Source organism: Canis lupus, chromosome 14 (genome assembly GCF_048164855.1).
Source record: "Canis lupus baileyi chromosome 14, mCanLup2.hap1, whole genome shotgun sequence".
Taxonomy (NCBI): Eukaryota; Metazoa; Chordata; class Mammalia; order Carnivora; family Canidae; genus Canis; species Canis lupus.
In genome coordinates this window covers 29,072,084-29,085,117 of record NC_132851.1, presented here as the reverse complement: position 1 = coordinate 29,085,117, position 13,034 = coordinate 29,072,084, and the positions used below count along the sequence as shown (strand labels likewise).

Genomic DNA, 13,034 nt, shown 5'->3' with positions numbered 1-13,034 from the left:
ACATTCTAGTCCATAGTATGAATGTAACAGTAATGCGTTTATTCATTCTCCTGCTATTAGACTTCTGGTGTTTCCCACTCCACTATCAAAAACAGTATTATATGCCTTCTAGTCTGAACTGCCTTCCACCTGGGATAATAAAAGTGATAACAAAATGTGCTGGGGTTTGTGGGGTTTGGGGTTTGGGGTGGTTTTGTGGTGACTGTTTTATAATATTGTCATACATACCACGATACAATTGCATGCCACAGAGTGAACCAGCTGCTGTATCAGGTTGTGTTTGACTTGTTTTAGGCTCCGGAAAGTGTGGCAGAGGAGGAAGTGCGCTGTCAAGAACGGGATTCTGACCATCTCACATGCCACGGTAAGCATGTCTGCTAATTTACTGTGTTGCGCCTGTAAGGCCTTTAGCCACATGGACTAGAAAGCAAAAATGTGATGTAACCAGCACTAAAGTTTCCCCCAGGTATGTGTACTGTATGGATTTGGGTGAGATAGTGTAGGATATTCCTTTACAGAAGAAATTGGTCTTGTCTTGTCCTAAGGTGTCCTGCCTCATTCTGTTGCCCTTCCAAAATGTCTCATGTTTGTTCCCTCAAACCAAATCAGGTATTCTGTTATCTTATAATCTTATCTTTCGGGAAATGTTATTGGTGTTTGTGAAAAAAACCTAGTTCTCTGAATTATAAAGATGACAGATGTTTGTTGCATGAAATAATAATTAGGAAATTAAATAATATGTATATAGTATGTTTTTTGTTTTTTACTATTTAAATCACTCCGAAAATCCATCATTATGTTAAAGAGCTAAAATGTATATAAATAAGATAGTGGAATAATAAAATTGCCTCAATTGTGACTCCCCTTTCTTTAAGAATAAAGGCAATTCCATGGAAAGAGAAAATAAGCTACTAACACTTACATTCTGTTTTCTCTTCAGATTGTCAGTTATATATGCATATATATTGCATCCTTACAGTTGACACTGGAAGTCTAGCTAGAATTTTTATGTTTTGGGTCACCCATTTTCAACTACAAGTCCTGTACTGGGAGAATTCGTATGCTGTCAGAAAAGATTCAGTCTAGTGGTAGTCAAGGACATGTGCCAGAAAACAAGTAATTACTCTTTTGCCCTTTTAACACTAGCAAGAAATTACTTTTTGTTCTGAATAATGTAAAGATGAGAATGGAAAGTGTATCAAGCAGGACTGGAAACAGCTCAGTGTACTGAGAGTCTCTACAAAGGGCTATGCAGTTAAACCCAGCAATCCCAGCTTGGAGGGAAGCTTCAGTATCCTGTGCCAAGTAATGTCTTTGAATTTATGATAAGCAGTTAATTGCTAACAGGATGGTAAAAATAAAGGATGAGCATTTATTACACTGGCAAGTTTTCATGATTCACAGTCGAGATTAGATTTCCCTCTGTTAAAAAAAAAAAAAAAAAAAGATTTCCCTCTGTTGAGTAAGAAGTACCACTGAATAAGCACTTCTTCCTACCAGACGCTTCATAAAATTTATTTCACTTAATCCCTTCTACAGCCCATGTGGTAATCTGACCTTCATTTTGCAGATGAAGAAACTAAGGTGCAGAGAAGCCCAATGACTTGGCTAATAGTAGGCAGAGTTAGAAATTCAGATTGGGGTTTGACATTACTCCATATGCCCCTTCCATTCTGCCCCTCTTCCTGCAGGACTCTCATCCTACTAGACTGTATGCTCTCTTGGGGCATTTACTAGGTCCTGTTCATCTTTCTTTCTTTACACACCCCCTCTCCATTGACCTTGACACATGGAAGGTAGTCAGTACATACTTGTGGCCAAAACCCTCCTGCTGGAAGATTCCATGCATCTTAACAATTATTGGACTCTATGGAACTTGAGCAATTACATTATCTCTGTCCTTTGCTCCTTGCAGAGCCCTTGGAGTGATTCCTCAGAAGTCCTTCGTTTCCCTCAGCCCAACAGGGATTTTTAAACTATCATGCCAGTTGTGACAAGCCACCCATCTGCTCCTGGAAATCCTGCAGGCAGACTTAGATCAGTTAGTAATTATCACTGAGGCTAACAATTATTCATTTATCTAGCAATGTTTCATGAAGCTTCCCCTCCAGGTGCTGTACTGGGCATCACAGATACATGGAAAATGAGTTAATTTTGACCTGCTCATTTTCAATTCCATGCACAGTTACCTTATGAAATGGTTCTATCAGTCACAATAATATTAGTTACCACTAAGTGAGCACTTTCTGTGAACCAGGTTGTATGAAATGCTTTACGTGTATGACCATAGGTAGTTGTTGCCACAACCCACCAGACAGATGCTATTACTAAGAGAGGTTAGGTAATGTGCTCACCTCACAACCGGTGAATGCTGGGATTTCAGTCTTAAAACCTCCATGAGTGCTTAATGGTCAGTGTTTGCTGGCCAAGCAGGGATCTACTCTGCTCATTATGTTGATGATTAAATACTCAGGGATCTGTCTCAGAAGAATTTCAGTCACATGATTCAAGATCAGAAATACTGATGGGAATAGATGGATGGCATTATTGAGTATTCTCCATCAGTTGGGCATTCATTGTTCTGAGGACATTACCACAATCTGTTTTATGTAGCTTCTGTTGCTCCTATTTGATAGACAATGAAACAGTTTCCATTTCTAGGCCATGTTTCTCTCTATGAGAGTGAAGATTCCCACCATCTGATTTTTCCTTACTATCACACCTTCATCCCTATCAACACCACCACCATCATCACCACCGCCGTCATCACCACCAGCACCATTGCCATCATTGTGGCTAATATTGTTGAATGCTCACTAGGTGATAGGCATTCATCAGCTCAATGCATTGTAACATTTAATCCTCACAACAACTTAAGTTATAGGCAATGTCACCTCCACTTTTCAGATGAGGAAGCTGGGATTCAGAGAAGTTCACTTACAGGTTACATTGCTAACAAGTGGCACAGCTAGGAATCTGATATAGGTTAGAATTCTGCTCTAATACCTTCCCACACACTCCAGAACATTCTCTCCTCCTCACTTGCAACTCTAGTTCCTCCCCAGCATGGGATCCTAGCTTAGGCCATCACAGACATAGTTACCCCTAAACCAGGAGTACCTAGGAGTCCGTGTGTGAAAGAAGCACGTACCTACATGTGCAAGCTAGAATTCTTTGATGGCCCGAAGTAGGGTGTGAATCCTGGGAGGTGATTCATTCATTAAGAGCAATACAGCCCTGCACTTCTGTAATAAAAACTAGTACGGCCTCTCCTGGGTCAGTATCCTGACTCTTGGGGAGCTGCAGGGTTGACCTGTCTCTGGGCAAGTTCCAGAGTTATCCAGGGTTTTCAAATCCTAAACCCCTACAGCAGCTAGAATGGCGCTCCTCAAGTATCTAGTGTCGTGAGAGGTGTTTGAGCTGCAGCTCTGCATGGTATAGATGGAACATGAGATTGGCAGTTGCCTGGATGTGATCATGCTTGTTCTTCATTCAGCTTTCCTGAGCCAGATTTGTGTCTGATTACTGTCTGATTTTATTAGCTGAGTTGGGCCTAAGTGGTGGGAGTCTAAGCAGAGACAAAACCCAGAAAAGACCCAAGGAACTCCTCCACACCCAGGGAATATTCTTTGGGTTAAATATACTACAGTGAAAATTTCTGACCATTTGACTTTATGTAGATTGGGAGCTTTTAGTCAAAGATTTGCTACATGTACCCTTTCTTTACTCTCTTCTTCCCTTAGATTCATTTGGCTATGACAGTTCTCAATAAGCATTTTGACAAGTTCTATGACCTTATTACGTTTCATCGACTTGTGTTTCTTAAGAACCTGCAGTGGGAGGCAGTGCATGTGAGGAAATCATGGAGTTAACGGAGTTGAATCAGTGGTAGTCATTGCTAAAAATAAAAAATAAGTTCTCTTCCACCTTCTTTTCTTCCTGCCGTACGCATAGCTGTGGCCCAGCCAACTGTGTCAGTGCTTTATTAAGGCTCTAATCCACAACAGGTATCTCATCAGCCACATTGTTCAGTGGCCATGAGAAAGGACTGTGGCATCTGTCAGATTTGAGCCTGAATCCCACCTTTGTCATTTACTGAGTGACCTTGAGAAAAGTATTTGGCTCATATACATTATAGTGGGGATAAAATGAGATAATGGACTGTGTGTGAGCATCCAGTTAACAGGAGTCATTGATGTTAGCATTGCCTCATTGGCTCTCCTGGTGATACTGAAATCTGCCAATGGGTAGGCTCTGCTGCTGCAAACATTAGAAATTTTGGGTCCCCCTCTCCTGCCCCCAGAGCAGCCCGGGGGTAAATGGGTTCCTCCACCTAACTTCAGATTCTCTCCCACTGGTTGGTGTTATTCTGTTCCCCACTTTTCACTGGCTTTGAGCCACACTCTTTTGCAGCCAGTGACATCACACATAGTCCCATCCCTGCTTCCACAGAAAGGTCTCCAGAGCCACTTTTCCTGACTTTGCAAACACTATTGATTCCTGAGAATCCAATTGAAAATCAAGTCTAGGAGCTTCCTGGGAAAGCATGGGATTGAGTCATCTTTGGAAAAGTGGATAAAAGAACCTTTGTTTTCACAAAATTTAGGGCCTTTGTTTGGGACCCCTTACCAAATGGGAATTCGTCCCATTTGAAGGGCCCCAGTTGGTGTCACCTATCAAAGTGACTCAGAAGAGGGTCAAGCATGCATTTAGATGGATGAGGCATGGTCTTTTGGGTTGACCGTTCATGAGTGATCTGCGCCAGGGGCCAGTCATCTCCTCAGCTTACTATTCAAGGAAGAAATACATTTCTCTGCGTACCTGCAAGGTGGGCAATGTGCCCTACAAGAGTTAGTCTGCAAAACACTGCTTTTCATATGTCTGTTGAAAGGCATACATTTTTTTTTATTACTATTCAAAGTAATACATCCCTATGGGGATCAGATTCAGTGAGAGTCTCTGAATTTGCTATCACAATAATGTTGATAGTGGCTCCCATTTATGGGCCATCTAGTGTGCTCTGAGCAAGGTATAAAATGCTTTAATTTTGAAATACCAATTCTAAGAAAGCTCCGACAAACATTTAAGTCGGCCTCAAAGCTTAAGGGTGAAGAAGTTTATATCAAGCCACTAAACGATTATAAATAAATGTCTATGTTTTTGAATTATTTGCTTGCCCTTTTCAGTGTAAGCGTTATAGTATATAATAAAACTAATAAAGCAAACTATGAAAGAATATAAGAATTATAGTTGAAGTGAAAAATTAATGTCAAAAGCATAAGAGGTTTTGTTTCTCAAAAACCCTTATTTGCTGAATTTATTAACCTCAGCATCACATACAGTTCAGAAAACAGGTTGAAAAGAGAAAGATAACTACCATTTACCATTTACCAATCACTTAGATCATGCTCTGAACTCTGTGCCAAGCTAGAGCTACAAGACAGATGTCACTGTCTTTACTTTGCACTGGTCTACAAGTTCTTAGGAGGTGGAAAATGCTTGCCTCTGATCTCTCAGCACCTAACACACTGCCTGACATGCAGTTAGTGTTCAGTGAATACTTTTGAGTGAAACTACTCTGTATAGAAGAAGAAACAAAGGGTCAGGGAGATTAAATTCCATGCCTAGGGTGATGCAGTTTATAAACAGCTGGACCCATTTTCAAACCTTAAAGCCTCTGCGCGTTCTAGTACATAAATAAGCCTTTCCTCAGATGCCAACTTGTTGTTAAGTCTTTGAAAGTCTCTTGAATAACCGTTTTATGAAGTAAGGAAGCCCTTATCTTGTCACTGAATCACCATAGGGTCTTAGGGTTAGAAAGGTCTACCAGGGTTTCCTGGAAGGAGGAAATGGAAAATCCTGATTGTAAAGATACTACACAGCATCCGTGAATTTGTCCGAAGACTGATTTTTTTTAAATCTTAATTTTTCAGATGCCTGCAGATGCTCTTAATTTAACACTTTAACAGTCATTAAGTTCATAATCACTTTTTCTCAACCAGCCAACACTAAAAGTACTTTCGTAAAATAATTTTAATCAAATAAATCAATTTCATAAAATATCACACAAACATCCACGAAGAAGGTTTGGTGTTTTACTCAAACAGGCTGAGAATCCAGCGGGACTAGACCAGGCAAAGCCTCTTTTAGAGGGTGTTCAATTGGCTGAATATTTTAAAAGTGTGAGGGGGGATCAGGAGTACAGTCTTCTGAGGCGCCCTGCAATTAATGCCCTTCCAGCTACTTACTGTGTGTGACTTTGTTAGAACATCTAAGTTTACTCCTCATCTGTGAAATAAGGTAATAACAGTGCCTGTCTTACAGTGTTGAGAGAATTCAAGGAGTGGATGCATCTAAAGCTTTGTGGAGCCTGGACCACAGTGGGCACTTCATAAACTTAGTGGCTACTCTCACCATCTCAGGGGTGAGATGTGCTGAGTTGGGTCACAGCATCAGATCCTGGAGCCAGACTGCCTGGATTCGAATTCCAAGTGGCACTGAATCCCTATAAGGCTTTCCCTATCTACATAGAATAGGACCTTAACAGTGCCTGATTTGTAGGTGGGTGTAAAGATTTAAATTAGCTCATTGATTATAAGCAACTAGGACAGGATGTGGGGCAGGATTAGTGCTCAAAAAATGTCAGCTGTTATTACTAGTCCTATTATCTTCTTCCCTGATGTGTTACTACCTCTATTTGAAACTGGGACCTATTGGAGTTTTTTTTTGGTATTGCTCTCCTTCCTTCTCAAGGTCTCTATGAACCAGGTTCAGGTATCTGTCCTCACAGTTGTTTCACTTGCACCCGTCAGAGGTTAACAGCATCTCTGGCACCTCCGGGGCATTCCACCAAAGCCCAGAGCTTGAGGTCTGTCCCTGCCTTGGGCTTTTTGGAATCCACAGACATTTCCCGAGGACTGTTGTTTTCAGTCCAATCCAGAGCCCTGAAGACAACATTGGGCAGCAAGAGGTTTATTTAGCAGGTGCTCTGGGCGTCTGTCAGAAGGCACAGGGCAGCCCGTGGAGCTCTCCCCTCCTTGTCGTGGGTTTAACAACAGGTTTCTGACCGGCCTTTACGGTGTTCTAAGGACTCCTCATCTCTGTCACCAGTGTCACTGCAAGAGAGTATTTTCCTTTCTCCAAGAGATTGGAAGCAATACTGAATTATCAAAGGACAGACTTGGGAGCCCCTGAGTCCTGGGCTCAAACCCATGAACAAGCCATAGGACCTTGGATCCTCCATTTTCTCCAGTGTAAAATGGGTATAATTTACTCATGAAACATTTTTCTGATTCCAAGCAGCCCCTGAGCCAGGTGCTAGAGAAGCAGGGATGAGTTAGCAGCTCCTCACTCTGGAGCTTGGAGTGACCCAGGAGAAATGAGCAGGACGCTGCGGTAGAAGATGAAGGGGAAGCTGCCTTTGTGTGGCCAGGGAAGGCTTTTCTGAGCAGACAGCAGTAAAGCAAGGGAGGAGGAGTGCCAGGAGAGGGAGGAGGGGAGTCCCCACTCCTGAGGCCAGAAAGCATGTTCAGGGAGCCCAGGAGAAACCAGTGTGGGTGGAAATGGTATCACTTTCCTTACCCTGTTTTAAAGAGTCTTTTGGAGGCTTAAATAGCACAGTCTTTGAAAGCTATTGCTATCTATATATTCTGGGTTCTAAAAAAAAAAAAGGAAAAAAAAGCATTCAAGGAGGAACTTAAAAACTACTTTATGGTTGAAATAGCAGAAGGTCCAATTAAGCAAGAACCATTAAAGGCATAACAACATCCTGAACCACTATTATTGTAAATCTCTTTTTAAAATGCTCTCTCCCCCACTTGGCTGTTCATTCTGTTTTATGTCTCCTCTGCCAGCTTCAGGTGATGCCATTTTTCTTCACCTGATCACCCAGTCTCACCCTGCTGCCCTTGTGACAGGGCACCCTCAGCCCGACCCTTTTCTTTACAGACCAGGACTGACTTTAGAGTGCAGCCTCAGGTCCCCCCGGCACTGGTGTGGAATCCTAACTGTCACGGTCACCCGCAGAAGAAACACGGCCATTCCACTCTAGATGATGTTATATGGACATAGAAAATAAGCACCACCAGTTCCAGAACTCAGGGGGTCACCATGGATTCTCTGTGGGCTTCTCCCTCATTGCAAATGCAGAACCAAAGACATTAGTATTTATTGGAGGACTTCGACTTCCCAAGTTCAAGTTCCCTGAAAAGTATGTTTAGAAGTATGTCTGGTTGTGTCTTACGGGTTATTTATGCTTCTATCAGAAATTTTTACTGTATTTAAATCCCAGGATGATATATTAGCACCAGCAGTATAGAGTTTATTTCAGATGCAAATACTAAATAGTTTTTATTCAGGTGCCAGCATCGGAATAAACTTGAAAGAGGCTGCAGTTGGCTAAATGAATCCAGTGATTCTCAGCCCTGACCACAGAGTAGAACCGTTAGGTTCCATCCCCAAAGGCTCTCATTTAATTGATCTAGAGTTGAAGCCCAAGGGTTGCTTCCCTGGTGAAGAACCACTGAGCCCATCCCTCGTTTGCCAGTGTTACAGTTCAGAAGACCAGGGGGCAGGTTCTTACAAAGAGGTCTGTAGACATCTGCAGCAGATTGCAAGGCCTTCTGCAAAGTGCGTGAGCTGGCTTGTGGACCTCATTGATAACTCAGCCAGTTTGAAGTCTGACTCTCACCACATCCCTCTTTATCCACAGAGGGTCCTGTTCATGAATGAAATAGTAAGATCAGCAGGGGGCAAGTCTCCACAGCCTGAGTCCCAAGCATTTCTGGGAATAGCTCTGACCCCCTCACTCCTACTCTGTCTGCATGCTCTGTGTCTTCACATCTGCCCAGGTTCTCTCTGCTCCCCCACCCCACCCCACCCCACCCGTGGCCCACGGCCACCAGTTCACCCTCTGCCACCCTCCTATCAGACAAGATTTGCTGTTCTATTTGAACCTGAGTGATGTTAATGGGTAACTCTCCCAGAAGTGGTTCCACTTTAACAAGGAACACTTTTATTCTACAGAGAAGTGGATGACAGTAGAATTTTACATACCAGGTATATGGACACCATTAGAAAAGAGATCTGGGAAATCATTAGTAAGCTTAAAAATAGTAACAGTTACTGAGCACACACTACCATGCTAGGTGCTTTATGTAGGTTTTCCCACTTAATTTTTATGACACCCTTGTGAGGTAGTTGCTGTTACTTCCATCTAAAGGGACAAGTCTGGAAGTCCCCTAACCACCAGGTGCTGGATCCAGATTTGACCCCAGGAAGTTGAATTCCAGAACCTGGACACCTGCCACTTGGAGGTGGGGCACCAGATGCTTGTGCATCGCCTTGGTTTATTATCACAGCAAAGCAGCATCGTTTTCCTTCTTTGTGATGAAGAGATTTGAACCCAGGAGGGTGAAGCTACTGGTTCATGGCTGTTAGCAAATGGTTAGGCCTAGACCCAAAGCCAGGTCTGATTGTCTCCAAAATTATGGATTTTTCCTCTATTCTACTGTATACCTTGTAGTATGAATAAATTGCCTTTGTAAATTAACAAAATATTGGCATTGCTCCAGACAAAAGGGCAGGAGCCTCGGTTCCCCGAACCCTGAAGTGTGGCTCCCAGGTACTTTTTTTTTTTTTTTTTAGAGAGAGAGAGAGAGCACATGCACAGGAGCCAGGGGTAGAGGAGGGCAGAGGGAGAAAGAGAATCCCAAGCAGGCTCTATACCCAGTGTGGAGCACAAGATGGGGCTCAATCTCACAATCTGAGTTCACAACCTGAGCCGAAATCAAAAGTCAGACGCTTAGCTGACTGAGCCACCCAGGCGCCCCAGAAAGCCAGGTATTTGGGGTAGTTTCTCACTGTGACTTCGAAGACCAGCAAGCATCAGTTTCTTGATTCCTTCGAGCAAATCTTCCAGAGGCACAAGGGCCTCACGGTGCAGATGCTGCTGCCTAGGATTTGAGGAACTGCCAAGTAAATCTGCCTCATGTTGCAAGGAGCCTGCCTGGAGCTTCCTCAGGGAACTGATTTCTTAGATGAAGAAGAGGGGGTGAAATTGAATTCAAATGTAAAAGAGGTCACAGATCAAAAGCACCAGCCTTGCAGGTTGTGAGGGCTGAGCCTACACAGTCCTTCGGGGTCATTCTGTGTGCATCTGACATGACTGGAATTCCAGCAGAAGAGTGCAGTAAAACCTTACTGGTTTAGAGCCCACAGATCCAGAAAGTGTGCCTCTTTGGTTGCAGTATATGTGACTGGTTCTTAAAAGGTAAAAAGACTAAAGAAAATTCTGATTTTACAGATTTGAAGGTATAAAAGAAATGACCTGTGCTCTGAAATTAGTGGGTTTACATGTTATTCCCTACCCCATCCTCCCCAGGATAAGAAATAAGGGAGTCCTTAAAATTATGTTTTACCTTCACCTAACATTCTGCTAGCTGTGACCTTAGGGCAAAGTTACTTCACCTTTTTGTGCCTTGGTTTTACCATCTATTCAAGTGGGGGTGATAGTAAGTGGTACTCACTTTAGGTTGGTTTTGCAGATTAAACACATAAATATATGTGAAACACCTAGAACAGTGTCTTGTTACAGGGTCTTTGTAATTGTCAAGACACTTATGCTTCCCTCACTTTAATTACCAGGTATGTGAATGTAAGGGCAATAGAAATCTGTTCTAAATGTTTGCCTCAGCTACTCACTGCCCATTTTTTTATAAAATATAATGAGAATACTTTTTAAAAAACATAGCCTATAGTTCGGATGTTTTATCATCAAATTGCTCCATTTTGTAGAATTATTTTAAAAGGTTTTTGGTTGGACAGCCCTGGTGGCTTAGCAGTTTAGCACCGCCTTCAGTCCAGGGCCTAATCCTGGAGACCCGGGATCGAGTCCCACATCAGGCTCCCTGCATGGAGCCTGCGTCTCCCTCTGCCAGTGTCTCTGCCTCTCTCTCTCTCATTCTGTGTGTCTCTCGTGAATAAATAAAATCTTTTTTTTTTTTTTTAATGTTTTCGGTTTACAAGCTCTAGTTGGTTAATAAGGCATGGATTACAGTGGTTACTATGGTTACATAGGAAATAAGAGTTTAAAAGTTCTTGTGCTGGCCCATGGGGCACCTGGGTGGCTCAGTCAGTTGAGTATCCAACTTGATTTTGGCTCAGGCCATGATCTCAGAGTTGTGAGATGGAGTCCCGTGTCAGGCTCCACACTTAGTAGGGAATCTGCTTGAGGTTCTCTCTCCCTCTCCCCCTCTGCCCGTTCTCTCTCTCTTTCTCTCTGTCTCTCTGTCTCTCTCCCTCTCTCTCACTCGCTAAAATAAATTATTTTAAAAATAATAAAAATTTTTAAAAATTAAAAAAATAATAATAAAATAATAAAAATAAAAGTTCTGGGTGCTGGCCCAAACTCTTTATCTGGCAAGTAGAGACACTCAGATTAACAATTGTAGAAATTAGTAAATGAAATAACGTGCAGCATGTTTGTCAGTTGCAGTAACGACAACATCAGCCCCACTTCTTACCAGAAGCCCAGACGAACTCTTTTTTCTATTTACATTATAGCAGATACTCTCAAAAGTAAAGTGACGAGTTCCTTATCACAGTAAGAAATTTTCAAGAATGTCTGCATATTCGAATATGTCTTTCTCACACATATATCTGCCAACTGGAAATGAGTACCATGGTGTAAATGGTTGGGAGGCTTAAGGGAATCCATAGTTATGCACACTCTAGAAAGAGTTATTTCAGTTAGATGGTACCTTCTCCTCCCCTAAGCTATCTGAAAGACTGCTAAAGGGGAGGAGAACTTTCATTGTAGCCACAAGATAGTAATTTTGGAACATGGAACATGTCCAGAACTGGTGGGATTTTTCAACAGAAGTATTAAGTGTTTGGAGGGAGATAAGGGGACCGGCCATTCCAGCATAGGAAGAACAAGAAAAGGAAAAACAGGGAAAATGTTTTCACATACTATGCAAATGTCCCAAGGGCTTGCCTTGATGAGGGAACAGTGTAATAAATGGGAAGAGCTCTGGGAAGAAATTTGTTCAGATCTCAGCTTTGCTTTTTACCTTCTGTAAAACATTGGTCAGTGTACTTTTGCCTTCCTGACCCTCAGTTTCCTCATCTGTGAAATGAGTACATAACAGTAACCCCACTATTGAGACAATTGCAAGAATTCCATAATAAAATTTACTAAAGTATCTAGCAGTTTAGGTGCCCAGTAAATGAATACTCTTATCTTGCCCCCAAATAAACCAAAATATTTTCCGAAACACAGTAGTGTTAATATACTAAAACTTCAGAGATAAGATCTCACTTTAGGTGTTCAGTATGTACCTAACACGTTGCTGGAGGATTATTGTGTTTATTGACTGCATGCCAAATATACGTGTGCCTCTAGGGCAGAGTAGGTGTCTAGATAAGTACTTACTGAACAAAAAGTTTGAAACGACCATAATGATCAGAACAGCCCTGTTACCAAATATTAGCGTAGAAAGTGAACAGAGCTTTATTATTTTTACCTCTTCCCACACAACGGCCTCAGGCTGCTGAGGTCAGGCTCATTCCCCCAAGTAATTAATGATGTTCACTTGTTGTTTGTGAAGCCGAGCAATTCAATACGGTGATGGAGGGAAATCATTTCATTTCTGGATACTAATTCCAGTAGCAGCTGCTTCCTGCTAACAGAGAAATACGCCTGTGCTAACAACTTCACACTTCCAGCAAAAACATTTCACCGTGGTACACACTCAGCTGTTTGAGGACAAATGTGGGGTGTTTGTTTTCTTCCAGGAGACGCAGAAACGTTAATCAGAGTTGACTCATTCCGTTTCTACAGGCATTTCTACTTACATGTCTGATGATTTTCCTAGCTGAACAGCATTTTCTATTTTGAGTGGCAGAGCATTATGTCAGAGGATAATATCTTCATCACTTCTGCTCATGGAATGCGTCCAGAGCTTCCCTAGTTGGAGCATTTTCAAAAGTGAAAAACTCGAGGGTGGTCTTGCCGTGTGTGTGTATAAAATGAA

At 42.2% G+C, this 13,034-nt stretch overlaps 1 protein-coding gene across 4 annotated transcripts in view; it reads left to right on the top strand.

Moving 5' to 3' along the window:
- ASAP1 (ArfGAP with SH3 domain, ankyrin repeat and PH domain 1) overlaps positions 1–13,034 on the top strand; it is a 355,419-nt gene that overhangs the window by 280,725 nt on the left and 61,660 nt on the right. For all 4 annotated transcript variants that reach the window (XM_072774515.1, XM_072774512.1, XM_072774514.1 and 1 more), the window contains one exon: positions 295–364. In XM_072774515.1, the coding sequence (XP_072630616.1) occupies positions 295–364 (70 nt within the window). The remainder of the gene's footprint in view (positions 1–294; positions 365–13,034) is intronic.